Source organism: Denticeps clupeoides, chromosome 12 (assembly GCF_900700375.1).
Source record: "Denticeps clupeoides chromosome 12, fDenClu1.1, whole genome shotgun sequence".
Lineage (NCBI taxonomy): Eukaryota > Metazoa > Chordata > Actinopteri > Clupeiformes > Denticipitidae > Denticeps > Denticeps clupeoides.
The window spans coordinates 16,258,806-16,284,613 of record NC_041718.1 but is presented as its reverse complement, the minus strand read 5'-3'; the positions used below and the strand labels follow the sequence as shown (position 1 = coordinate 16,284,613).

The window sequence follows — 25,808 nt, the reverse complement described above, 5'->3', positions numbered from 1 at the left end:
ACTTACAATCAGTATTTACAAGGACAGTCCCCCCCTGGAGCAACTTGGGGTTAAGTGTCTTGCTCAGGGACACAATGGTAGTAAGCAGGATTTGAACCCAGGTCTTCTGGTTCATAGGCAAGTGTGTTACCCACTAGGTTACTACCACCCTTATCAAAATCAAAGTCTGTGTGGCCTGTGTGGTGTTATATAGTCTATCCATTTCTTCCAACGTAAAACAAACAAGTCTTTCTTATAGTTCAAATCTGCTGTTAATTTCTCCATCCTGCATATATCCATCGTGATGTCCATCCACATGGTCTGTGTTGGACTCTCCTGTGAAAGCCATTTTTATTGTAAGTGCCTTTTTGCCTGCCACTAGCAAAATACTAAACAAATGTTTGTCTCTCTTTGTCCATCCATCAGGCATTTTGCTTTGCAAGGGCAGGTGGCTCCCAAACATTTCTTATATTGCTTTACGTATTTCCTTCCAATAAGTTAATGATAATGATTTGCATTTATATTTCCACAATTTCGCCAACAGGCTGGGGAGTTACCTTTATTGTGTGATTTTTGATAAGGTGTAATAAAATATCTTATTAGGTTCTTCCAGCCAAACTCCACTTCCAACTCTGCGAGCTTCTACATTTCCATTGATATTCCCAGATTTTTTCCCATTCATCCTCTGACAGCTCTATTTCTCCCTCCCTTTCCCACTTTGCTTTAATGTACATGGTTGAATGTGATTTCTTGTTTAGAAGCCCCTTATATAAACCTGAAATAATACCCCTATCTTTGTTTGCACCATAAGCCCTTTTAAACAGATCTAACGGCCGGGTTTCACCCAATTTCAACGCAGTTTGGAAGACCCAGTCATGTGGTCAGACAGATTGAAGAATTGTATCAGAATAAAGCAATTCTTTCAGTGTCTTTGGAGGAAGTCATTTGATTTAATTGTCATGTTAGGCCTGGTCTGGACTTTAAAGGTGACAAGAAAGAGGGAGAAGTTTTCTTTCCAGTGTAAAACATAATCCAAGTGGGATAGTGATTCCAATAATCTGCATCATTCTACAGTTTTTTAGGATAAAAAAAAGCCATAAAACATACTTAGCATATTTTGAATGTATATTTTCTGTAGAATTTAAAGTTTGAAAGTACAATGTATATTTTTCTCTAAAAAATCTTCAAAAGCATCGTAAATACATATTTTTGAGGTGAGTTGAGTGGTCAACACGGTGGGTGGTAGTGGCCTAGTGGGTATCACACTCGCCTATGAACCAGAAGACCCAGGTTCAATTCCCGCTTACTACCATCGTGTCCCTTAGCAAGACACTTAACCCTGAGTGTCTCCAGGGAGGGGACTGTCCCTGTAACTACTGATTGTAAGTCTCTCTGGATACGGGCGTCTGATAAATGCTGTAAATGACTAAAGGTTCTAGTCTGTGTGAAAACCTTGCCAGATTATTTAAGGCCAGTCCTTGCTCAGCTAATATATTATTGGTCCAGGAGTGATTCCTCCCTTTAAGTGAACAGCCTATGATGACGGTCGACATCTTCCGGCAGTAGGTGTTCCCAGGGGACAGATATTAGAATGTACATTTGAGGCGAGTATAGCACATCCACCCATCCTGTAAATCCACTTATCTAAGTCAAAGTCATGAGGGAGCTGGATTGGGTTCCAGCAAACTCTGGTGTCAGTTTGTCATAGGGTAGAGCATACACACACACACACAGAACCTCTGGCAAGGACACAGAGATGTTACCGCGTGTAGATTTAAAAAAAAACATATTTGCGGCATCCCGGGAGCAGAAGTGCTAGTGTGAAGCTTCCCTGTGGCCGAGAGGAGAGCCGAGTGCCGGAGAGGGTGGAAATGCTTGACGTCATCTGACAAAAACAGCTGTGTGTGTGTGCGTGGAGACCAGGAGGACACCCAGGGAGAGGGTGGGAGAGAGAGAGTCCTGAGAAGCTGGAGGGCGGGTGAGACCACAGACCTCAGCCTGAGCGTGGAGAGGAGCCGGAGGACGGGGTCTGGGCTCACGTCTCTGAGGTCTGGAGAAGGAAGGTTGAAGAGAGTGGACAGAGAAGACAGCCATGGGGTGCGTTCACAGCGACCTGTGCTGTTTTAGGCAGAGGGGGCACATGCTGGTCGGACCCCCACAGACCAGAGAGTGCCCTGATGACTGTCCAGAGATTCTCAGCTTGACTGAGGTGAGTGGAGCCGGGATTGTGGAAACATCACGCTCAACACTGCAATTGTCCAGCATGGTTGACTGAATGGTTGGTTGGTTTAGGCAGGAATTTCTAACTTCTCCAACCTACAGTGATAAAAATAAATACACGTGTATATATATTATTGCACCTCTGTGCATTCATCAGCTGGACATTTCTATTGGTCTTATGTAGACACTTTTATTTTCTGTCACCTTTGGTGCCCTTGTCACCTTGCCGTTTGTCACACTCTTCTCCGTTTATGTGAGGGTTACATCCAGCAGAGAAGAAAGGTGCAACTAGTTCACAGTGTCTGAGGACAAGCCGTTCAGGACGCTGTAAACGTCTCGCAGGCTGTAAAAGTGCAGGCGAATGCTGGGGCGCACTGGGAGACGAACTCAAAAGTGGCCCTCCGGTGCACGCACAGCCATTCGCACGTACAGTACGGCGTGCAGTGATTTACAAACACGCTTCGCCGCGATTCTGGTTGCCGTCTCCCCTTCTCATGGAGCAAACGGATATAAATACCCGCTGGAATTCCAGGACGGTGGGAGCATACCTCGGGCTTTCCACCTGCTCCCGTCTCTTCCTGACTCTGGAGTGTGTGTGTGGGTGGGTAGACTGTTCCTGTTACATGCTCCAGGAATTGTGGCTCCAGTGATGAAGTGTGTCAACACCAAGGCCTGTCAGTCTCACACACACACACACACACACACTCACACACTCGTGCACAAGCCTTTACATGCAAGAAAGGAGGAAAGTTTGGTGCATTGAAAGATGCAAAATTGAAAACTGAAAAATTATCCACTTGAAGATGTCCCCCTGAACTCCTCCACCCGTTTGTCTTGTCTTGTGAAGGGTTTCATGCATTTGAACAGAAAATACCAAAGAAATGAGCCGCACTCTGGCTACAGAGTGGAAGGGTGGAAGAAGAAATGATGACACAACTGAACATTTCCTCTTTGGGATTCTCTTTGGCACCGGTGTTGAACGTCTGCGATGTCGTCCCGAATGTGTTTCTCCCCCCCGATTCAACTGAAAGCTACACAATTTACACGGCAGAAGTGAACCATTGTCACAGTGTACGGCATTAAAATGTTGGCCGTCCGCAGTTTTCATTGAATAAAAAAACAGATGTTTGGGTGCCGTAGGAACTGAAGTGTAAATGTGCTTTGATGCGTTAGTCCCGTGTGTGTGTGTGTGTGTGTGTGTGTGTGGGCTGTATCGACGCTGTGTAATTCTGTAAAATATCCTGTAGGCATCGCTGTTCGGTTTTATTCATGAAATAATTAGTTTACATCAGTCAGGTCCAGTTGTGAGTACTTTGCACAACAACCTAATATTTTTTGCTGAAAATGAAGTTAAATTCCTGGTCTAAAGAGGAACAGTGACACAAGATACAATGGAGATAAGGATGCAGATGCCAAATTAAACTGTTAGTGAACATGGTCTTGTAGAGGTGGTAGTAGCCCAGTTGTTAACACACTCGCCTATGAACCAGAAGACACCGGTTCAAACCCCACTTAGTACCATCGTGTCCCTGAGCAAGACACTTAACTCTGAGTTGCTCCAGGGGGGGGGACTGTCCCTGTAACTACTGACTGTAAGTCGCTCTGGATAAGGGCTGTAAATGCAGCAGTTTCAGTAGCCTCACCTCAGGTGCTTGTTTTACCTGGCAGTATGTCAGCCACTGGTGTTAGCGAACATCTGCCAGTTCAACTGCGCAGGTGTGTGAGTGTTTTGCAGGTGTGAGACTTCAGATAAGTTGCCTGGGACGACAGATTATTTAGAAGGTGTTTGTGAAGCAGACTGGCCTGCCGCCTGCGCTGTGCAGCTGTGTGGTCCACCATCGCTGAGGCAAATTGCTGGTTTTGCTGGACTCTCGTGAAAAGGAATCTAATTTGTGATTATTACTAACTAGCTAGCTTGTCGGTCTTGATTGTGCTGGCCAGTTTGCTAGAATTAATGAATACATATCACAGCAAGGGCATCGTTTATTTGAGCCCTCCACCTAGTGGTTGACGGAGGAATCGTTTTTCTTTACCATTTAAACAGAAATGCAGAAATGAGGTAAGATGACATGCTTCTGTGATTACAAGGCATGTTCTTGTAGGATTTTTTAAATATTTAGTCTTATATTAATGTAAAGTAATTGCACAGAATTTCTTTTTGAGAGAGTACAATTGTTGGGTTATTACACAGATTTAGTAGAGTTAATTATGTCTCCTAGTCGCCAAACTTTTAATTTATCCTTACTTTCAGTCTCTGGGATTCAGTGTTGAGGCAAAATTACATAAGGTGTTCCACACCTTCATTGACAACATAACTAAATGCAGACTGATAATATTCTGTTACATCAGCATTGCATGATGCTGAGTCCAGATTGGAAATTTGGAGTAAGGAATAGAAACGACAACCTTTTCTTAAAACGATACCACGGTACAAAACCACATATCACACGTTCTAACATGACAGATATTTTCTACATTTCCACTAGCCATGATATCTGTGTCTCACATTCTCATTGAACATAATATTTTGCTTATTTTTTACTAGCCTTATTCTAATTTTATTCTATTTCATTTTCTCCATTAGTCTGTTTTATTAAATTCTATTACACAGTCAAAAAAGAGTGGTTCAGGATGCATTTTACTGCGTGTTTTACTGCTTTATGTATCAAATATAAATCTTGAATCTTGAATGTAATCAGCAGTAAGGACACGCCTGTGCCACAGTGTCCACGCCTGTTGGTGTCAGATCTTACAAACACAGGTAGTCCTGAAAACATCACATATATTCGAATTAGTGAAAACTTGTTGGAGATGGTGCACAGTCTGTCCAAATGAGGATAAGTGCATGCTTTAGGTTTCCAAACCACATCTGATGTAAGTTCAGAATAGTTTAATATTTGTTTGTAATAAGGCTTGTGTGTGTTGCATGCAAAACCTAAAATGCATTCGATAATCTCTTATTCTGGGTTGAGATATAAAATTATATGATGCATATGATAGATCCATCTGGGATTTGATGGGACAGAGGGTCTTCAAATAAAAAGAGCTTTTGATTGAAACTCATGAACATATGAAAAGGTGCACAGTTTAATCCCACCTGGTGTGTACAGTCAGGGATTACTTCTAATGCGGTTAATGATGACAGTTCACTCTCCTGCTGGCCATCAGATTGTTTCCCTAGCTCATAGTACATCTAGAGCAGGGGTCGGCAACCTTTAACACTCAGAGCCATTCGGACCACAAAAGAGAAATAAAACACTGCACATGTAGATTTTAATTTATAAAAAAAAAAACCATGGTGGTTTGGCATCTGCGTCTGTCAGGAGCTGTTCTGGGGTGTGCATTTGCAGACATACATGACGAGCTGAATGAAGTTGGAATGGGGTTATAACGGTTTACCAGAACGTTGCCGTACTTGAGCGTGAACAGCGCACGGGTTCCAGTTATCATGAGCGTGAGCGACAGATGCTGTTTCTATCTGTGTCTCTGTGTGGCCGCTGGGGTCCCACGTACCTTCTTCTGCATCGGAGGTCTCACAGGAATCACGACAGTGGCAATTTGAGCAGAATGTAGACACACTATCTCAGAAGTGCACGCTAGAGGCTGTGTTATCCCGGCTGTGAAATGAATGCGCTGCTTCCACCTCTGGTGATTAGTTTGCCCATGGCGCTGTGTTTGGTGGGAGGTGTTCTGCTGTCTGCTGCCTGGCCCATGGCAGCTGCGCAAACATTTCCACTGCTCTGATGAGGGGGGGGAGCGCGACAAGAAAGAACTGGTCGAAAGCTCCATTCTCACATCATCCTGTTTTTTTATTCTCTTCTCTTATGGATTTACCTTACCTTATGCCTGTATGTATATTGCATGCACAAATTGAGTATTCATGCATTTGTGATCTGAAGCCAGTCTCTCTGTGTGCAGAGAGCATGTAAATACACAGAGCAAAGGGAACCGAACACACTCCCACCTGCGATGTATAACATTTACCTTTATATTTAAATGTCCAAGTATAGGCATACAGACACAATGACACAAAGAATTTGTTTTTCCCATGGTAAACACACCCTCATGGCGCCCTGCTCAGGGTGGGCCCCAGCACTGTTCTGGCAGGGGTGTGCAGACATTTAGGGGGGACAGGTGCTAGTGCAAAAAGTGGGCTGGGGTTAGATGGGGGTAAGGGTTTTGTAATGAAGTATTACAGAATTCAATTGGTCACCCCATCAGGCCTTGAACCCAGGACCCCAAATGTGCTACCCTAATTTACACCTGCCCCTCACATCCGAATGTAAGTGAATTCACACCAGTGGGTGTCAGATCTAATCCTTGGTTCACGCCTCTGGCCTCTGTTGTAGCTCGGGAAGACGGGGCCACACGCCTTTAAAGCGAAGAGTTTCAAGAAGAAACACCAATGTGGAGTGTGCAGGCAGACCATAGACACCAGTGGCTGCTTTTGTAAAGGTATCTCTCTCACACACTGATTAATATCTAATATTAGACATTACCACATTCTGAACCTTCTGCATTTTCTCTGTTGCAGAAAGTAAAATGTCTATACACAAGAAATGTGAAGCAAAGGTAAGACTTTTTTAATTGTGTAGAGAAGGATCTGAGGAAATACAATGGTCACTTGTCAGCACCGTGCTGGGTCATAATTTTGAATGTGTAAATTGTTATAGAATATTGTAAAACACTATGTATTTACACATGCATGTGTTGGTCCCAGTAGTGATGCAGAATATTGATTTATTTTTTTGGTCTGTGTGGATGGTGCAGCGGTGCTGATGCTGGATGAAAAATGTCATTGTCCTGCTGAAGTGCCCGAGCCTGAGCTCATAAACACAGCTGCTGCTCCTCTTATGCAGCTGAAGAGGAGCTCAGTTCGCTTCTGGTCCTCTCGGCCCATGACCGTACTCAAGGGGACAAAACTGCTGATGTCAGACAAACTCCACACTTCCCGTTGCCTTGACGCCTTGACGTCTCATCTCAGAAGGTCAAATAGCCACGCAGAGCTTCGCGTGAATCGGGGTTGGCCGGGCCAGCTGCCGTTTAATACCAAAGATTATTCTGGTGACACAGAATCGCTTCCATAGCAACAACAATGCAGATGGATTATACAGGGACACACAAACACACACATATATAAGGACATGCCAGGACAGCTATAGTGAACTGTGTCAGGGACCTGTGTATTTATAGGAATAACGATTGCAATATAAGTCCTGTCAGTGTGATTCACTTACGCGCAGATCAACATGCACAAACACACACACACACACTTGCGCTCAGAAAGGAAGCAGCTGGTCACTGAGTGAATACGGAGGACAGTTGAACAGCCCGTCTGTGCGTATTTTTCCGCTTTGCCTCTATTTTTTCTTGATCCTGGATGTAACAGCCCCTCACCCGCCCCTTTTGGGGGGAGGATAGAGCGAGGGAGAGCGATTTTGGGAAGAGATAAACTGTGTTGCAGGGTGATTGGGGAAAGAAAAAGTGTAGACAGAGAGAGAGAGTGAGAGCGAGAGGACAACTGTCCATGTGAAGAGTATGCTTACTGGCAGCGCTGACAGTGCTGGAACTGACACAGACATGTGAGCGGTAAGAGTGATAACACTGTATTTTTTACGAAACCTGTGTTTTTTGAACTTGATGTATTTAGATTAAATGAATTAAGTTGGTTGGCTTGGTTCTACAGCCGTTCTGATAAATAGAACGTACATATAACAGAACTGTCAATTTAAAAGTTCTTCATGTTTTCTTTGATTTAAAGCCTTCTTATCTGAATAATAAATCTAGACATATTGGTGTTTTGTTTGGAAAAATTATGTTTATGTTGCGATAAATCATACTTCATTAGATTAAGCATCTTTTTGAGAGGGAAAACAGAAAACTGAGCAAAGCGGATCACTGCGACTGCTCTTTAGCCCTTCACCACTTGTCCAGCGTAATGCTCCCTGATGGACGGTGACCAGAAAGCTCCAAGCTGGCAGAGGACTGGTCGATGGGACACTTCATTTTCTTCCCTGCTCGTCTTCATGCCCTAGCTGTTACTGTGATCCTCACCTTGGCCCGCGGGTCCGGATGCTGTAACGCAATCTGTGTTCCGCGGACCACTGACGCCTTTACTACTGCCCCCGCCGCGACAGGAAGCAATAAAAAGGCACCCAGGGTCCTAATTACACAACATGGCTGTGCTTCCTGTGATGGACAGGATATGGACTACGTTACCCACGATGCACTTTTGTGCATTTCCAATGGCTGTGCACAATGTTTCAGGAATGGGAATTAGATGTGTTTTTTTGGGGGGGGTTGCGTGTTGAAGGCTTACATATTAAAAATAAAGAGGACACTCAGAGAAGGTGTTGAGGAGACAGACCAGCTGATGATCCATGATGGACCAAGCCTCCAAAATAGTCTCTTAAGCCCCACAGTCAGCTGTTGGTCTCCCGGTCTCTGTCTCGCTCTGTATCCCTCTAGCTCGCCATCCTTTTTCCTCTTCTCCTCGTTTATTTTGGTACGGGACACATGGTGCACATACATGGTGTGTGTTTTTGTGGTGGGACGCTGAGTTAGTCGTTACAGTAAATCACGCACCGTGTGATGATGCACTGAGATGTCACATTTTTTGCATGATACACGCTCTGGGCGGTGCTGGAAATGCTTTGAGGCAAATATCTCTCTCCACCTGTTCTCTTAATGGGACAACAAGATCTTTTCATCACTTTCCTGAAGGTCTCACAGGCCACCTGCTCTCTAGATCAGGATTCGGGGTTCAACCTTGCAGGATGTTTGGTGCGGAGCTGAAGAACATCCTTGCAGTGGGGCGCCCACGTCCTGTCTCGGTGTCATGTCTGTCAGCAGTGGCTCTTTGATCAGAAAGTGACCCCTGCATGACAGCAGCCTGTAACAGAAAGTGTCCAAACAGTGAATGAACCTAATAAAGATCCCGGGAAGCGTGCTCTCTGTGTGTCTGCATCTTATAGAATCATAGCATGGCGGCTCAACTGGCCGATCGCAGCCAGCTGTTGTTCGAGTGGATTTGTGTGATGTGGGAAACGGTGGCCGTCCTCAGGGGAAGCCATTAAGGCGGATACCTCTGTCCGTGCGCATGAGTGTGTGTGTTGGTGTGTGGCGACTGAACAGAGCCAGATGTGTGTCTAATGCAGAGGAAGTCTGTAATACTTTATCAGGGAGACTGATGGAGGAAGTAAGTGAAGAGTAAACAGATTACGCATAATGTGGAGACCACCAACCAAATTTTACATCGACGGGTGAAATAGCCTCTGGCCAAGCAAACCGGGTGTGTACCTATTTAATCTCGACTTCAGTCGTCACTGGAGAGCTGCACAAGGTCAAAATCTTTCCATATCTGTCCCCATGTGTATGCCCCAAAGCAACGAGACTGTCTCAATTCCAGCCCAGCATTCACCAACCCAGTGTCCATACAGTGTGAATTGTAGTGGCCATATTTATAAAATACCAGATATGGATAATTTTTTCATCGTCTTACAATTCAAACAGTTGATGAAAGACAAAGTTGAGCATTTTGATTTAGGAAATTGTAATTGGTTTCATTGGTATACCGAGCATCTTTTGACCCTTTACCAAAAAAAGAATATGTCTTATATGTGCTACTGTTGGAAGATAAAGAGGGGAGGGCTTGTGTGCATTCAGAGCAATGGCTTGACATGAGAAGAAGAATCATTTATTTCTGTGATTCTAATCAGCCTGCACAGTGCACAGCACACAGGAAGTAAGCAGAGGGAGAGATGATCCAGAGTTTATGTCTCATAAATCTCAGAAATATTCTTTTTCTATGCATTTAGGAAAAGGCCAAATGTGACTGTTGCCCTTTACATCCAATAATATAAACTCTCCAATACTGGATATCTCTTGCACTCATACACTTCTCAACTGACACAGTCAGGTTTAAGAGCAGAATTGAGTTACATGAACTCTGACCCTTGACAGTGTCAGCAGACTCATGAATTGTGTACACATAATAATACCTCTCTATCGTGTTATTGCAGCATCATGTTATTACAGTATGACTATTGTGTTGATTTTGTGTTTGTGCAGTGTGATAGCATCGCTCGGATCTCACGCAGCGGCTCCAGGTCTCTGTTTGGCTTGTTTGTGAGGCTGGTGTCCAGGAAATGCTTGTATAATTGGCTCGGGGGCTGTAATTATCTGGGGTGCCTGGCCAGAGAGAGAGAGATAGAGTGTGTGTGAGAGAGAGAGAGTGGAAAGCAGGACAGGGAAGATGGCAGCTTAGGGGACAAACTTTCTGTAGAGTATCAGTTGCCCTCTAAATAATCCCTGTTTCTGTTTTTAATGTCCATGGAATTTCTCTTGCCATAATAAGATCTCCAACAGTCCTACAGTCTGGGGGCCTCAACTAGAATAATCAGCCAGAATCCACCAAGCCCATCCTGGGTTTTAAACATTATTCTGCCTGAATCAGACCAAATGACATTTTTGCAAATGTGATTTGCAGTTTGTGGCAGGAAGTGCTGTCCCCACATACTGCTCCCTGGGCGCCTGTCATGGCTGCCCACTGCTCACCAAGGGTGATGGATTAAAGGCAGGGGACACATTTTGTTGTGTCACCATGTGCTGTGTTTCACAATGACAATCACTTTCACTGATATGTCTGATATGTGCATTTGAACCCTGCTTAGTGTATGAAGCTTCACCAACTGCATGGGTTGTGGTATTTCAGATGCTGGCTATTATTTATGATCATTGAACTTCAATGACAACTACGTGACTTCAAATCTGAGGACTTGAGCTCAATTCTGTTTACGGCAAAGTGTTGTGTACAGCAAAAAAGAAGCTAAACTCACCTGATTTGACCTGTTGAATGAATTTACCTTCTTCCTTGGCCTATTCCAAATCCTGAGAACAGAGTAGTTATTGCATGAATGACATTCGCCTATGAACCAGAAGACCCAGGTTCAAATCCCACTTACTACCATTGTGTCCCTGAGCAAGACACTTAACCCTGAGTTGCTCCAGGGTGACTGTCCCTGTAACTACTGGTTGTAAGTCGCTCTGGATAAGGGCATCTGCTGTAAATGTGGTCTTACCAGGATCAGTTCTAGACAGGCATACATGAGGAGGCAAATGGTGGCAACGGAGGTGGGAAATGGGCTGGGTGGGGGTGCTCTGGATAGCTGCCTTTGTCATGAAACTGGATATTTTGGCGGTTGCACTGCAGTCGGTGTTCTGTTTTTTCATGTATGGATTACATTAGTTGACCTCACCTGTTCCTGTTTGAGAGTGAATTTTCCAGGCTTGCTTTAGTGCTCATGTTTGCTGTACACTCTGATACGACCCGACTGCTCACATTACAGAAGCAATATGAACACGTCGGAAGCAGAAGAAGAAAAAGAACTTTAGAAAGGAGAGGATCCCAAAAATTCATTTGATTTACCAGTATAAATGACTTTTCTCCATGTTGTTCCAGTCATGATAAGTAGGTGAGACCAGACTAAAATGGCTTGCTTGTGTCTGTCACAGCTGTGCTGCTACTTGAACTTCATATGCGCAGTGAGGACAAATGTCATGACGGGTGATAAATTTCAAACAGGTTTCAAGCGGAAACCTGCCGTCTAATTTGTGCCTTTTCCAGTAGATTTTTTTACTGTAGTAAATCAGTTTGAGGGTAATTAGTATTTTCTTTCTCTAAAAGTTTGCTTTGATGGGGCAGGATGTTTGTTTAAGGGGGCATTGCGCCCTCTTGCCCCAGCGTAGGACCAGTCCAGATATGGATACATTTTTAATTGTCTTACAATTCAAACAGTTGATGAAAGACAAAGTTGAGCATTTTGGATTTAGGAAATTGTAATTGGTTTCATTGGTATACTGAGAATCTTTTGACCCTTTACCAAAAAACGTATATGTCTTATATGTGCTACTGTTGGAAGATAAAGAGGGGAGGGCTTGTGTGCATTCAGAGCAATGGCTTGACATGAGAAGAAGAATATATTATTTCTGTGATTCTAATCAGCCTGCACATTTCACAACACGCAGGAAGTAAGCAGAGGGAGAGATGATCCAGAGTTTATGTCTCATAGATCTCAGAAATAGGGATATTTCTATGCATTTAGGAAAATGCCAAATGTGACTGTTGCCCTTTACATCCAATCATATAAACTTTTAAAAAGTCCCGGGCCTCACACCTCCAAGGTTATGGATTTTAACCACAGCCCTGGCTTTATGTCTGGAACCTGTCAAAAGACATGAAACTAGATCTATTGGTCACTAGGTATGACTGGCTAAGTGAATGATGTGTGCTGCCATGGGTGAGTCCGCCCTGCACCAAAAGTTCCAGGATGTTCCATGGATCTCAGGTTTACATTTACATTTAAGGCAATTGGCAGACGCTCTTATCCAGAGCGACTTACAACGTGCTTTCATGTTACCATCAATGATGTGATCAATTCTGGTTCACTAGGACCCCCAACTATGAATACAATGTTTATATTCACTATGTTGTAGTTTATATACATAAGTAGGACAATAAGAAGGTTACAAGTTCATCTAAATATTCTCTAAAGAGGAAGGTGAGCTGCTGTTTGAAAGTGCTCAGCGAGTGAGCTGTTCTGACCTCAAGGTGGATTCCACCACCGAGGGGCCAAGACGTAGAAGAGTCTAGATGAGTGTCTTCCACGTACCTTCAGAGATGGAGGGACCAGGCGAGCAGTACTGGAGGTTGGAGTATATGAGGTGCAGTGCGAGGTGTAATAAGGGCTGTGAGGTAGGATGGTGCTACTCCATGTTTGGCTTTGTAGGTCAGCATCAGTATTTTGAATCTGATGCATGCAGCTACTGGGAGCCAGTGGAGGGAACGTAGCAGAGGGGCGGTCTGGGAGAATTTGGGAAGGTTGAAGATCAGTCGTGCTGCTGCATTTTGTATTAGTTGTAGGATTACTCAGGTTTTATGTAAAGTGTATGCAGGTGTACCTACTTAAAGTTTGTCTCTGGTGAGTGTATTGAATTAGTAAACTGCGGTTATCGTTCACACCCCCATTCCCTACTGCATATTGCCTTTATTTTAGCGGTTGCACTGCGGTCTGTGTTCTGTTTTTTTTTTGCGCTTAGTCACATGTATGGATTACATTAGCTGACCTCACCTGTTCCTGTTTGAGATTGAGATTTCCAGGCTTGCTTTAGTTCTCATGTTTGCGGCTCTACCACTTCTTTGGATGCATGGTCCAATAAATCCACCCAAACGATGATGTCCGCACTGTTCTTTTAACAATCTGGTCCCAGTTATTCATGTGCAGTATTTATAAGGGGATGTATGAGACAGTCTGAGAGAAACAGACATTAAAAATCAATAATGGGCTTTAAACAAGGCTGTTAAACACCACATGGGATGTGTAGTAATCCTCTGACATTGCTGCAGTGGAGAGTAATGCTTGGCAGACAGAGTCCTTCTTTTTCTTCCACGTATCACTTGTGAACACACACACAACTGTTCGACAGGACAAACCCCGCTGACGGCTTGTGTCTGGGAGCCACTCCAGCCCATCTGCTCCGGCTCCATCACTGTAGCCCCCCTGTCTCTGTCTCCCCACTTACAGCTGATCTCAAACAGGCTGAGCGCCCACATGTAATCATTTATCTTCTGCTGATTGATTATTGATGCATTTATTGCTTTCCCACAGGCGTCCTCGTCACGTGCTCCCTCCTCTGATCCAGTAAGTGTGATGAGAGGTGCTGAAACCAAATCGCTTCATTTGTTGTGTCAAATGGATATTTTACACTACAGTGCAATACTGTACAGTGTGTTAACTAGGGCTGTCATCTTTATCACACAGGGCTCATCCCAACCTGTTGACAACAAACTGAACAATTCTCTGTGCAGGTATACAGGCGGCTCTACATGTGAAAGATTCTAAAAAATACGTAATCAACAGGCCCTCAGTGCTCAGTTGGAAAAAGACGGGGTTGATTAAAACTGGGTTTCCCCACAGTGAAAGCGTGGAACGTGTGATGGACGTGGTGATGGAGAGGCACTATGACTTTGACCTCACCTACATCACAGAGCGAATCATCTGTGTCTTCTTCCTGCTGGACCTGGATGAAGAGCGTTACCATAACAACATCAAGGAAGTAGCTGCCATGCTGAAGTCCAGGCACCAGGACAAGTTCTTGGTTAGTTGAAAATATATATACATTTTGGCCAGAATGTGTACATTTTTAAATGTGTGTATTAATTATAAATCACAATGTATTATAATAAGTTATAGCAATAAACATTATTTTGCAACTGTATTGTGAGAATGCAGTAATGTGAAATATATGTGTATAAAATAAAAAAATATGTGTAATATGCAAAATAATATATTAGTAGATGTGATGCTCTATAAGATGCTGGACATGTCACAAAAGTGCTTATTAAATTGATCAGACATGGGTAAATAGAATACTGATTAACATTAATTGATTAACCCATTTAATTAAATTATGATGTATTCTTTCAGCCACGTATCATCTAAAATATAAGCAATATATTTCCAAAGTGCATTATAAAGAATATTATGGAGCATAGTTATAAGGAATGCAAAGAGTTTCCAAATTAAAAAGATATCTAACAATTCAATAATAAAATGTGTCTTTAATTATTTCATTGATTAATTCAATATGACAGGAATTATTCAATTCAAATTAATAGATTCAATATTTTTTTATGTAAATATTTTACAATTTATTTTATTTCAGCACATTCAGCTCAACATAACTCCTGTCAAATTGAATTAATCAATGATGTTTTAATTCCCTATTATATAATTCAGAACACATTTTATTATTTGGTTATTCATTCATTTATGTATTTAATTTCAACACTAATCGCACTCTGTCTAGTAAATCAACTACGTACCCTCTACAGTTTACTAACTGAAGATGTCTCACCCACAGCTCTTAAATTTGTCTGAGAAACGGCATGACATCAGCAGACTCAACCCTAAGGTAAAGTCAGCCTTGTGAGCCAGCCATTCAGTTACCCCATATGCCACTGTGTCATCGTGAGATGATTAGATGGCTACCAGACCCAGGTTTCCCAACCGTTTTACACACTACCTCCCTTACTGCCCACTAGGTACAGGATTTCGGCTGGCCAGACCTGCACGCCCCCCCTCTTGATAAGATCTGTGCCATGTGCAAGGCCATGGAGAGCTGGCTGACCTCTGACCCTCAGCATGTGGTTGTACTGCATTGCAAGGTCAGGAACCAATCAGACACTCTGGATTAAATGCATTGTCTCAGCGTCTGTCGCAAGATTATCATGTCTGGCTTGAAAAAACAGAACAGGAACACTGGTTCATTGTTATGCATAATGCATTCCTGAATATGGGTCCTTTTCAGTATGACAATTTATTTAATTTAAAAATTGACTGTTTTGGCTGTCTAAAGACACACTTCTCCTGTCTGTCCATCAGGGAAACAAAGGGAAAACTGGTGTGATAATTGCAGCTTACATGCATTACAGTAAAATATCAGCAGGGTAAGTTCCACCTCCCATTGCCGAGAGTAACATAGTTGTTCCACCCTTTCCTGTACATGTGTGATGTTAGTCTTTTTTGCACTGCTTTGGGTTATGTGTGGTTTTATACACACACTGTTACTAAGTTTGTGTGTCTGACCACAGGGCAGACCAGGCTTTGTCCACCGTTGCCATGCGGAAGTTCTGTGAAGATAAGATCTCCCACTCCCTCCAGCCCTCTCAGAACAGGTACCATTAGCCTATCCGGTGTCTATTCTTGCTTTCCATTTCAATGGAAATTTAAATTAGGTCTGTGCAAATAGGAAATGGATCAAAGAACGCTATCAATTTATCTTGCACTCTTAACAAAAGGATTGTTCTATCCCTAATTACAGGTTCCTGTCGTTTTGTCTTAATCTTCTCTCAGGTATATTTATTATTTTGGGGGTCTCCTCTCTGGAAGCATTAAGCTCAACAGCAATGCCCTGTTCCTGCACCAGGTGCTGATACCCACACTGCCAAATTTCCAGTCTGGAGGAGGTATTGTATTCAGCTTTCAAGATTCAAAGAACATTTTAAAAAACATGCAGTGAAATTTTTATTTATTTTTTATAATTTTAATGCTGCAAAGGCAGCATTAAAGATAAATAGCTATTCAATTTCAGTGTTGTCAATGTCTAAGATCATGCATAATTATTTTTATGAATTTAAATGTGCTGTACTTTATCACTTTTTAGGATACTCTCCTTTCCTGAAGATCTACCAGTCCCTTCAGCTGGTCTACACCTCTGGGATATAGTAGGTTATACAGTGGTTATTTTGGGTTAATTATGGTTATTGTGTTGTGCCGTGGTCCGTTATTCTGTTTAACTGTGTGCGCATCTGTGGCACTTCAGTGACGTCCAGGCCTCCAGGGGTCGCCGTGTCTGTGTCACTCTGGAGCCAGCGCTGCAGCTGAAGGGAGACGTCATGGTGAGACACTGCCTCTGCTCACTAAATATGATACCCCGGTGTTGCAGCTCATCCTGAAATAACAATAACCCTACACCTAATCCCTAATATAACCACTGTTCATATTCCAGACTGAATCACACAGCTTTATAGTAATTTCAGCTACATGAAGGTTAGACAACATTTCTCTGGAACTAGGTACCACATATAGACAACATTACGGACTGACACATGTGTGACACAGACAAACCCGGTTACATAAAGTGCAAAAATGGGATAACATTTGAGACTAACCATGTTGAAAACATGTGCTAAAGACCGACAGTGCTGAAATCACTGAAATTAGTGGCAAGTGAAAAATAGTGCAAAGGTGCTGCTTAGCAAAACGGAAAAGTGCAAAAATATCCCAACATAAACATAGAAGAGGTAGTATGTGTGTGTGTGTGTGTGTGTGTGTCTACTCCCTGTTCAGTTGTTCAGTTGTCTGATTCCCTGTGGAAGGGAGGATCTAATGATCACATGTATTATTAATGTGTGCCACACGATGGTATATAACTATATTCCCTGCTATTTTTAGGTAAAATGTTACCACCGGCACGCCCACGGCTTTGAGAGGGAGTGCGTGTTCAGGGTGCAGTTCCACACTTGCACTGTGCACGGTGCTCAGCTTTGGTTTGGTAAAGAAGAGTTAGATAAAGCATGCAAAGGTAAATGCAAACAACAGACATTTACAGACCCTGAAATGATGCACATGTGTTTTTATGAAAGAGGAAAAAATGTTTTAACTGAGATTCTGTTCCAGATGACCGCTTTCCTTCGGATGCGAAGGTGGAGTTTGTGTTTTCTTACAGACCTGAAACGATAAAAGGTACTCAGACACTCACAGCATGAGTGAAGGGATGTCTGTTTGCTGTTTGTTGTTGGCTGATGTGCGTCTGCCCTCAGGTCGAGCGTACCAGAAGAATGACCCCGGAGTGACCGTAGACTACGGCACCTCTGACCCAGTTGTACGCTGGGACTCTTATGAAAACTTTAACCTTCATCACCAAGACAGCACAGAGGGTAACACACACATACACACAAACAGACAATTTTCCACCAGTCAGTGTTGAATATTAGAATCACAGAACACAGGGTGTCACTGTCTGTCACTGGAAGTCTTGACCTAATGACCCACAGGGAGTAGCGGAATCCGGTAGCTGCACTCATAAGCATACGCATATTATCTTTTATATTCATGGTAAGGGTGGGCTGCTAATGGGACATAATTGGATAGGTTTGATTACTACATTAAATCAGTCCACAAATCATTATGGGTAGAGCTATGTTGGTAAAGGTGTTGTGACTGAGAAAATATGTTTCGGTGGATTTATTGAATCGCCTGAAATGCAACCTCATGCAGGTGTAAATGTTTTTTTTTCTTGGAAATAGTTTCTTTTATATATTTGTCATTTTGTAGAATGTAAATGCAACTACGATCTCACACAGATATCTCTCACACACGTGGACCACTGGATGGCAGTCTGTATGCCCAGGTGAAGAAACGGCGTGCGCCAGGCTCCAATGGATGCCCAAATGGCATGAAGCCCCCTGCTCAGCCCCCCAGCCAGGCCCAGCCTCAATCTTCCAACCGGGATTTGGGGAACTCTTTGCAACCCTCGGGTCTCCAAGAGGAGAAGTCACCAAAACCACCTCCAAAAACATGCAGAGAGCGCGTGGAACTGGAATTCAGACCAGCTAGGGAGAAGACGCGGAGCCAGGAGAACGATCGGGAGACTGCCATCTTGGATGACGGAGAGACCTCTCCCCGCCGGCCAGAAAGGCACTCTTGCTGCGCTCGGCCATATTCTCCTCGTGCGCTGTATGACCCTGCCTACCTGCCCAGTGGAATATATGTGGGCAGTTGTGATTTGGTCTCCAAGAGCAACCAAAAGCACCGCACCCTGCCCACCAGTCGTACGTCCCCGCCCCCAATGCTGGAACCCTGCCTGTCCTACCCAGACCTCATGTGGGAAAGGGGGCGCTGTGTTCACCACTCCTGCAGTCAGACTCCCTCGAGACACCTCTGTCCACAGGACATAGCCGGGCCTCTGTCTCACCCTCATCATCCACACACGCTGACTGCACTTCCCAGAGCCTACTGCTCAGGGGAGGTGTGTCCTCTTTACCATTGCTCCTCCCACTCCAACAGCCAAATCCCACCCTCTCGGTCCCTCCCCCAACCCCTTCCTCCCAGCCCCTACCGGGAGTTGAGGTTCATCTCGTCTCCTGCCACCACGTGTCCTTGTCCTGACTGTGCTCGCCTGCGGCGGGTGGACCCAACGTTCCACTCTATTCAGTCTGACCAATCAGAGAACTTCCCATGGGCCAGGGAGGTGGCATTTGGGTATAGGAGGGAGGGGTCTCTGCACTGGGAGCGGGAACAGGAACAGGAATTTTGGCATCGTCACTCACTGAAATCACCATACACCAGACGCTGCCATTCTCCTCAGGTTCATGACCTAACCCCTTACCTCCCAGATCCCCCTCCTCCTGGCACGACCAGCATGTCCAGCCCCTTCCCCAGTCCCCACAGCTCCAGCAGCGGCTACCACACTCCCCAGGCCACCTGTCCCTGCTCCCCATCACCGCACTCGCCACCTCCCAGCAGGGAGAGCAACGGCTACGCCTCTGGGGTTCATTCCCGTACAACCTCCCCAGCACCACCCTCTCTCTCCCTCCAGAGGCCAGGTGTGTCTGAGGAAGCTCTAGCTCAAAGCCAGACTTTGAAAGAGGCAGAGAGTCCATCGAGTCAACCGAGACCATGCACAGGTGAGCGGCATTGTCTGTGCATGAATTACCCCGAAGTCACGGCCGCGTGATACAAAATCCAGACTTATTCCCTGCAGTGTCGCTCACAATGAGCGCAGGAGCTCCTGATTCAGCCCTGAGTAACAGATACATCAGCGCCTGCTTCAGACACTTACCACCACGATAAAATATTTACATGCAGTGGCTTGCAGAAAGAAATAAAGTTGATGGCATTTCTTTAAAAACCTGAAGGGAGCTGAAGGTTTGCATGCCACTGTAAATTGCAGATATATTACATAAAATATTCAAAAAGGTGTAAAAGTCTACACCTAAAAGTGATTTTCAGACTGATTTTTTCTTTCAGATGATGATGTTAAAGTTACAAACTCGTTGTCTCAAGACCTCCAGAGAACAACTCACACAGACACCGGATCAGCCCAAAATGGAGACAAAGCTGCCCACCCTGAAGACAGGTTTGCATCCATGTTTTCACACATTCTCAGGGAGGGGCTAATATGAATGCATTTATTAGTTAATACAAATGTACTTCTTTGTTTATTTTTTTACTTCCCAGTCCCTGCAAAAGAGAAGTGGAGGATAAGTTCGGCTCGAATGGGTCGCCTAACCAAGCTCAGCCTCAGTGCCTGGCCAAACAGAAAGGTGACCCATCTGAAGATTCGGCCTCAAAGCCACCACCTTGTGAAGTGGACACTGTTAAAGAATCAGGCCTGCCTTCTGGTGGCCTCAGGTCAAGTCCAGTCCTGTCACATGACTCTTTGAAGATTACCGGCTCTGACCTTCAGAGCAATGGGTGCCCAGATACTGAAGAAGCGAATGTTGTATCTATCACCGACTTCACCCCTTCAACTCCTCGGCACTCAACAGCATCCTCAGACCAACGTGCTTCTTCTGAGTCCTCCATGTTCTGTGCTGCCAGAGATGGACTGAAACTGAAGCCTGTGATTGAAAGCTCATGTTCCAGTGAGGAGGACAGCACCTGCGGGGATCTGCGAGCCCATTCGCCAGTCCCCGATGGCTGCGCCACACCTTCCTTCCCCCTGGCGTCCTACTACTACTCCCTGCTGACGGTGCCACACGTGCCCTACACAGGTTACACGGCCATCACCATCCCCACAACTCCGCCTCAGCCCCCGCTGCCGGAGAAACGCAGACCCCCCAACACCACAGGCTCCCCCAGCAGAACGTCAACCCCAACTGCCTCCACTGGGTGTCCCTCAGGGGGATCCAGCACTTCCAGCTCTGTCTCTCAGCTGCACGTCACCTTCTCCCCCACAGTCAGCGAGCGGCCAGCCTCTCCCCACCATAAAGCGGCCGTTGCCGGCGCCGGAGAGCTGTCTGAGCCTCGCGTCACTGCCAAGTTTGTGCAGGACAGCTCAAAGTTTTGGTACAAACCAGGAATCTCAAGGGATCAAGGTGAGCTAGTCTGTAATCTACAAAACACATTGGTAAACCGTCTTGTAATACATTTTTCATGTCTCTGCAGCGATCGCGGTGCTGAAGGGTAAAGAGCCAGGCTCTTTTCTGATCAGGGACAGCAACTCTTTCCATGGCGCCTATGGATTGGCCCTCAGAGTGGCCACACCTCCACCCAGTATTAATAACCATGGAAACAAGGGCGACCCCCTGGAGCATCTGGTCAGACATTTTCTGATAGAGTCGGGCCCTCGTGGGGTGAAGATTAAAGGATGCCAGAACGAGACGTATTTTGGTGAGCTGGAGAGAACTGGGGGAACGTTGGTGATTGACTGGGTTGGGCACATGCTGTAGATGTTAGTTCAGTCACGTAAAATCAGCAAACTCACTAAAGTACGCATTATTCACAAAGCTCACATTATTCAGTCGAAATAAATTATATTTGACAAATATCAGAATGTCAAAAATCTTATAAGATGTCTTCTGTATGTATCTTTTATAGAAAGTGATGCATAATATATGTTTGATTTTGATGAAAAGGGGCAGTAGAACGTTTATTATCTTCATCCTACATATTATGTTGTATGATGGATAACAAGTCTGCTCCTTTCGCGTGTTTAAATTTCACAGGAAGTTTGTCAGCTCTGGTGTACCAGCACTCGATCACTCCAATCTCTCTGCCCTGTGCCTTGGTGATCCCAGAGAAAGGTCTGTCGTTCCTTTCTTCCTTCCTAGCCTTGCTTTTGCAGGGGCTTATTTTAATGAGTTATCATGGCCTCGCCTTTAAGAATAATTGAATTGTGATGATTTGAGTCTATGCATATAATATATGTTCGTTAATTTTGTTCCTTTTAGATTTGGTTGGTGAGCTGCAGGAACTTCAGGGTGGTACAAATACAAGCACAGCTTCTGATTTGCTCAAACAAGGCGCTGGTATGTGTGTGGGCATGTGCAGTCAAAATGTTTAACTTGTGCAACTTAACCTAATGTCAGTAGGAGGCGCTAGTAACCCTCATCATAATTACAGTTGTATAACAGAAATCCCTCTCCTGCAGCCTGCAATGTCCTCTACTTGAACTCTGTGGAAACTGAGTCACTGACCGGACCCCAGGCCATCTCCAAGGCAACCAGGTGCACTTTGACCCAAGAGCCCCATCCCACAGGAACAGTGGTTCACTTTAAGGTGTCTGCTCAAGGCATCACGCTCACAGACAGCCAGCGCAAGTAAGCACATGTATAGAACAAGATCATACAAGCACCCAGAAAACGTGCTTTGGTGCTCAGTCCTGTTCATCCTGTACAGGGTTTTCTTCAGGAGGCATTACCCCATCAGTAGTGTGACTTTCAGCTGTGTGGACCCTCAGGACCGGAGGTGGGTGCAAAACTGCATCGCAGTTCCAAAGAGTTGCACTAAGAACAATGGACTATTGACACGATTCTAATTTCTATGTGTCTTCCTGTTGTGTATCAGTCAGTTATGTATATTTTATGTGTTAGATCATTCCATATCTCATGACATGCCTGTTTGACGCTTCCATTAAAAGCATGGATCTATGTGTGTGTGTGTGCACATGTGCATGGTTCACAGCCTCTCTTGGTCACAATTCCTATTGTCCTTCTTGGTCTTAGTCTTGCCTCTGTCTTCTTGTTACATGCTTTAGGTGGATTAACGCTGATAACACAACCACCAGGTAAGTGCTTTGTGCTTGTGTTTATGTGACGCACCATACATGCACATTTTCCTTTTTTTTGTTGTTGTTTTTGCAATAGCACTTTTTGGAAATTTGTCATTTTTTTCGGCCTGCTGTCTGACTCCTCCTGTCCTGTCGTTGGCAGGATTTTCGGCTTTGTGGCGAAGCGTCCTGGCAGTGCCTCGGAGAACGTCTGCCACCTGTTTGCTGAACTGGACCCTGAGCAGCCGGCCACCGCCATTGTCAACTTCATCAACAAAGTCATGCTGGGACCACATCTCAGAAGATGAGAGGGGAGTGGTGGAGGGAGAGAACATTTGAAAGGGGACTGGGGAGGGGTTACGCAGGGTGGGGGGTTGAAGGGCAGCCCAGCGTAGATGAAAGAGATTTAGAGAGCGAAGGAATGCATTGTGGCTGACGAGAGAAAGAACTGCAACACACCATTCTAGCAGAGAAAGAATAATAATGGAAGTTCAAAATTCTCCACTAAGGCAGAGTGTAGCACTAAGTTGTTCAAGACGCCAACTATTTTTAAACCAGTCAATATTTTCAGAAAGCACCAACTTTCTCTTTCACGATAAAACTGAAAAACGCACACCAATTAAATGGTGCAGAGTTAATTAAAAGAGAAAATGGACGGGGTTGTAAAATAACTAACACTTTCTTTATAGAGGGTCCAAGCTCAGTTGGGCATTATCGTTAAAAGACCTCCATAGCATGTCGTAAAGATGACCTAATTAAATGACATTCGTAAATAATCACAACAACAGGTCTTGTGGCTGTTGTTTCTCAGTGGTGGTCAATAGCTATGCTGTTGAGAACTTATAATTTTTTTTTTTATGAAGAGTGTGCTTTTTGTATTAAAATACAACGAGGAGTTGAATGTACATTGCCTTTAATGACTGTTTGATGGAAGGTTGATGCAGAGGAGAACATCGATTGAAGGGAGCAGCCTCAAAGTTACTGTTAGATCGACAGTGTTAGCAGATTGAAAGTTACATTTTCAATTTTTGGTGGTAGAGGGGATAGACATGTTACTCCATATTAACTAGAAGTGCCTTCACCACAGCAACACTGTAAGACAAAGAACAATTTAGTAAAATATTTTATTAATACTCCTTCTATGTTTAACATTAAAACCACAACATTCTACGTTACCAAAGAAAATTGTCACATTTATGTATTGTTTTTGTTTTTTTTTGCAGCTGTGCATTGTGCTGCTTGTCTGCCTTTATATTGACCTTTGTATACAAAATTAATATATTCTACACATCTTTTTATTAAGATTGAGAAGTTTATGTATAGCAATATTTTAAACCTAAAAAACTATAGAATAAAATTGTGAGTTTGAAATGTTTTGTCTGGTTGTAATTATTATACACTACCTTCTCTACCATTTTATACAATTATACAACCCTAACAGCAACACAGAAGAGGCATTTACCGCACTTAAAAAAAGATTAATATAAAGAGAAGACATTTATCTTGAACAATAATAAGAAATAATGGATCATTCGTTATTAGGGCTCTACTTTTTGTAGAGCTGTGCAATTATACAATATTTTGATGATCGTGATAAAATTCAGCTCGATCTCGGTGACCGACTTTGGCCATTATTTTCTATCACGATATTAATTTGCATAATTAGCCCGTGCTAGAAACAGAGCATCCTGATTGGCTAATTTTGCTAAGTAAACCAATTGGATTTCGGTGTGGGCGGGATTTTATATTATGTAACTGAATCCAATTCAATGCAATTCAATGCAATTCAATTCAAAGAACTTCACTTGTCCCCGTGGGGCAATTTGGAAAGCGGTCACTGGTTTGTTGACACTGTTTATTTATTGCTGTAAATAGCACGTCAATTAACACCGAAATTCATGCCTTCAAACGCGCCCCTTTCAAGAAAAAGGACGAGGTCCCACCGAGATTTGAACTCGGATCGCTGGATTCAAAGTCCAGAGTGCTAACCATTACACCATGGGACCGCTGACTGCCACGCTCCCGGAGAGCGCCTCATATACCTCACTGCGCGTCGGCGAGCGCCCCGTCAATCCTGCGACGCTCATACATTTTGTCCGACGACCGCGTTATGTTCTGGAAACGATTTTTATTATTATTATTTTTTTTTTAATTTATTTTAAAATTTCAGAACCGTTGCGAATGCGTAGAGTCAACCCGGCAGCAGCTAGTTCAAGGTCGCCCGATTCGTCGCGGGCGTCGGGCTGATTTCACTAACACGACGACCGCACGCCAAACGTCAGCGCCATCTGATACCGAGCACGTTTCCGTTTCGGCGACGCGACGCGACGCGACCGCACCGGGGCTCGCTGCGTCATGACGTGTCGCGTCGCTCAGTGCGAGTCGCTCGGAATCCGCCAGAGGGCGACAGTGGCGTCGTGTGAGTAGAGAGAGAGGGGGAGTGTCTGCGTGTGTGTGTGTGTGTGTGTGTGTGTGCTGGTTCGTGTTACATTTCTATTCCCCAAACAGATTTCAGCGCCGTTGTGAATGGTCCGGCGTTGGCGTTTTCATTTACCACCTTGAAACGCCGATTAATACGTCCATTTACAATTTTGGCACACAAAAATGCTGCCTTGCCAAGAAAAAAAAAATCCTAAATAGGCAAATGTCCACACAGACGAGGAAAACTGACGCTACGAATTACGAAGCAGAGACAGACGAGGCCAGATCCACGAGCATGCAATTAAATAAAAAGAAAAGTACAGCATGGCGTTCACATCGTAATAAATTACACATTTAATTACGTTGTGATATATGCGACAGTAAGCCGCGTCCGTTTGGCCGAGTTTGCGCAGGACATTGACGACGCGCACTTTGACAACGTTCCCTTGCGACTGTAATTTGGCGTATATTCGTTTTGCTCCACGTTGCTTTATTTGCTCCACCGGGAAATTTCTCGAACCCCCGGTTTTGCCCACCCCGGTTGGTGCTCCAGGCCTGTAGGGCGCAATTTAGTTTATTTTCTCAAGTCAATGAGCTCTTATAATTCAATGGTTGTTAAGAGCCCTTTGGGCGGCTCGCGTCACAAATTGAGTGGCACAGCGACAACTGCGACCCTGGCACCTGTTACTCAACATTACTCAACTATATCAATTTACCTGGAGCGTTTATGGTGACATGGTGTGTGTAGAGAAAGACTCCTGTTATTATCCTGTTATTCTCCGAGCAGCAAATCTTCTGTTCTCCATGTGCAGGCTTGTATGGTCACTCATGATCAATTCAACATCAGCAGATCT

General features: G+C 44.3%; 1 protein-coding gene and 1 non-coding gene across 6 annotated transcripts; one reads left to right on the top strand and one right to left on the bottom strand.

The window, feature by feature from the left end:
- Window positions 1–1,850: 1,850 nt before the first annotated feature.
- tns2b (tensin 2b) lies at window positions 1,851–22,870 on the top strand. Of its 5 annotated transcripts, XM_028999106.1 has the most exons (26): window positions 1,851–2,188; window positions 6,549–6,654; window positions 6,734–6,771; window positions 13,866–13,898; window positions 14,019–14,065; window positions 14,175–14,355; window positions 15,121–15,171; window positions 15,302–15,424; window positions 15,642–15,706; window positions 15,851–15,934; window positions 16,113–16,225; window positions 16,423–16,483; window positions 16,582–16,657; window positions 17,214–17,343; window positions 17,439–17,504; window positions 17,582–17,698; window positions 18,125–19,447; window positions 19,791–19,899; window positions 20,001–20,860; window positions 20,931–21,155; window positions 21,491–21,568; window positions 21,716–21,793; window positions 21,916–22,084; window positions 22,164–22,232; window positions 22,522–22,551; window positions 22,697–22,870. In XM_028999106.1, exons 1-26 carry the CDS (start codon window positions 2,072–2,074, stop codon window positions 22,839–22,841), a joined length of 4,494 nt encoding a protein of 1,497 aa, XP_028854939.1. In that variant the 5' UTR covers window positions 1,851–2,071; the 3' UTR covers window positions 22,842–22,870. The 5 variants fall into 5 exon arrangements, with proteins under 5 accessions (XP_028854939.1, XP_028854940.1, XP_028854941.1 ...); XM_028999107.1 differs by lacking the exon at window positions 22,522–22,551; XM_028999108.1 differs by lacking the exons at window positions 1,851–2,188; window positions 6,549–6,654; window positions 6,734–6,771 and adding an exon at window positions 7,482–7,788.
- A 1,597-nt stretch (window positions 22,871–24,467) lies between these two features.
- Window positions 24,468–24,539, bottom strand: trnaq-uug (transfer RNA glutamine (anticodon UUG)). Its single transcript has one exon. It is a non-coding gene; the product is annotated as a tRNA-Gln (tRNA).
- Window positions 24,540–25,808: the final 1,269 nt, after the last annotated feature.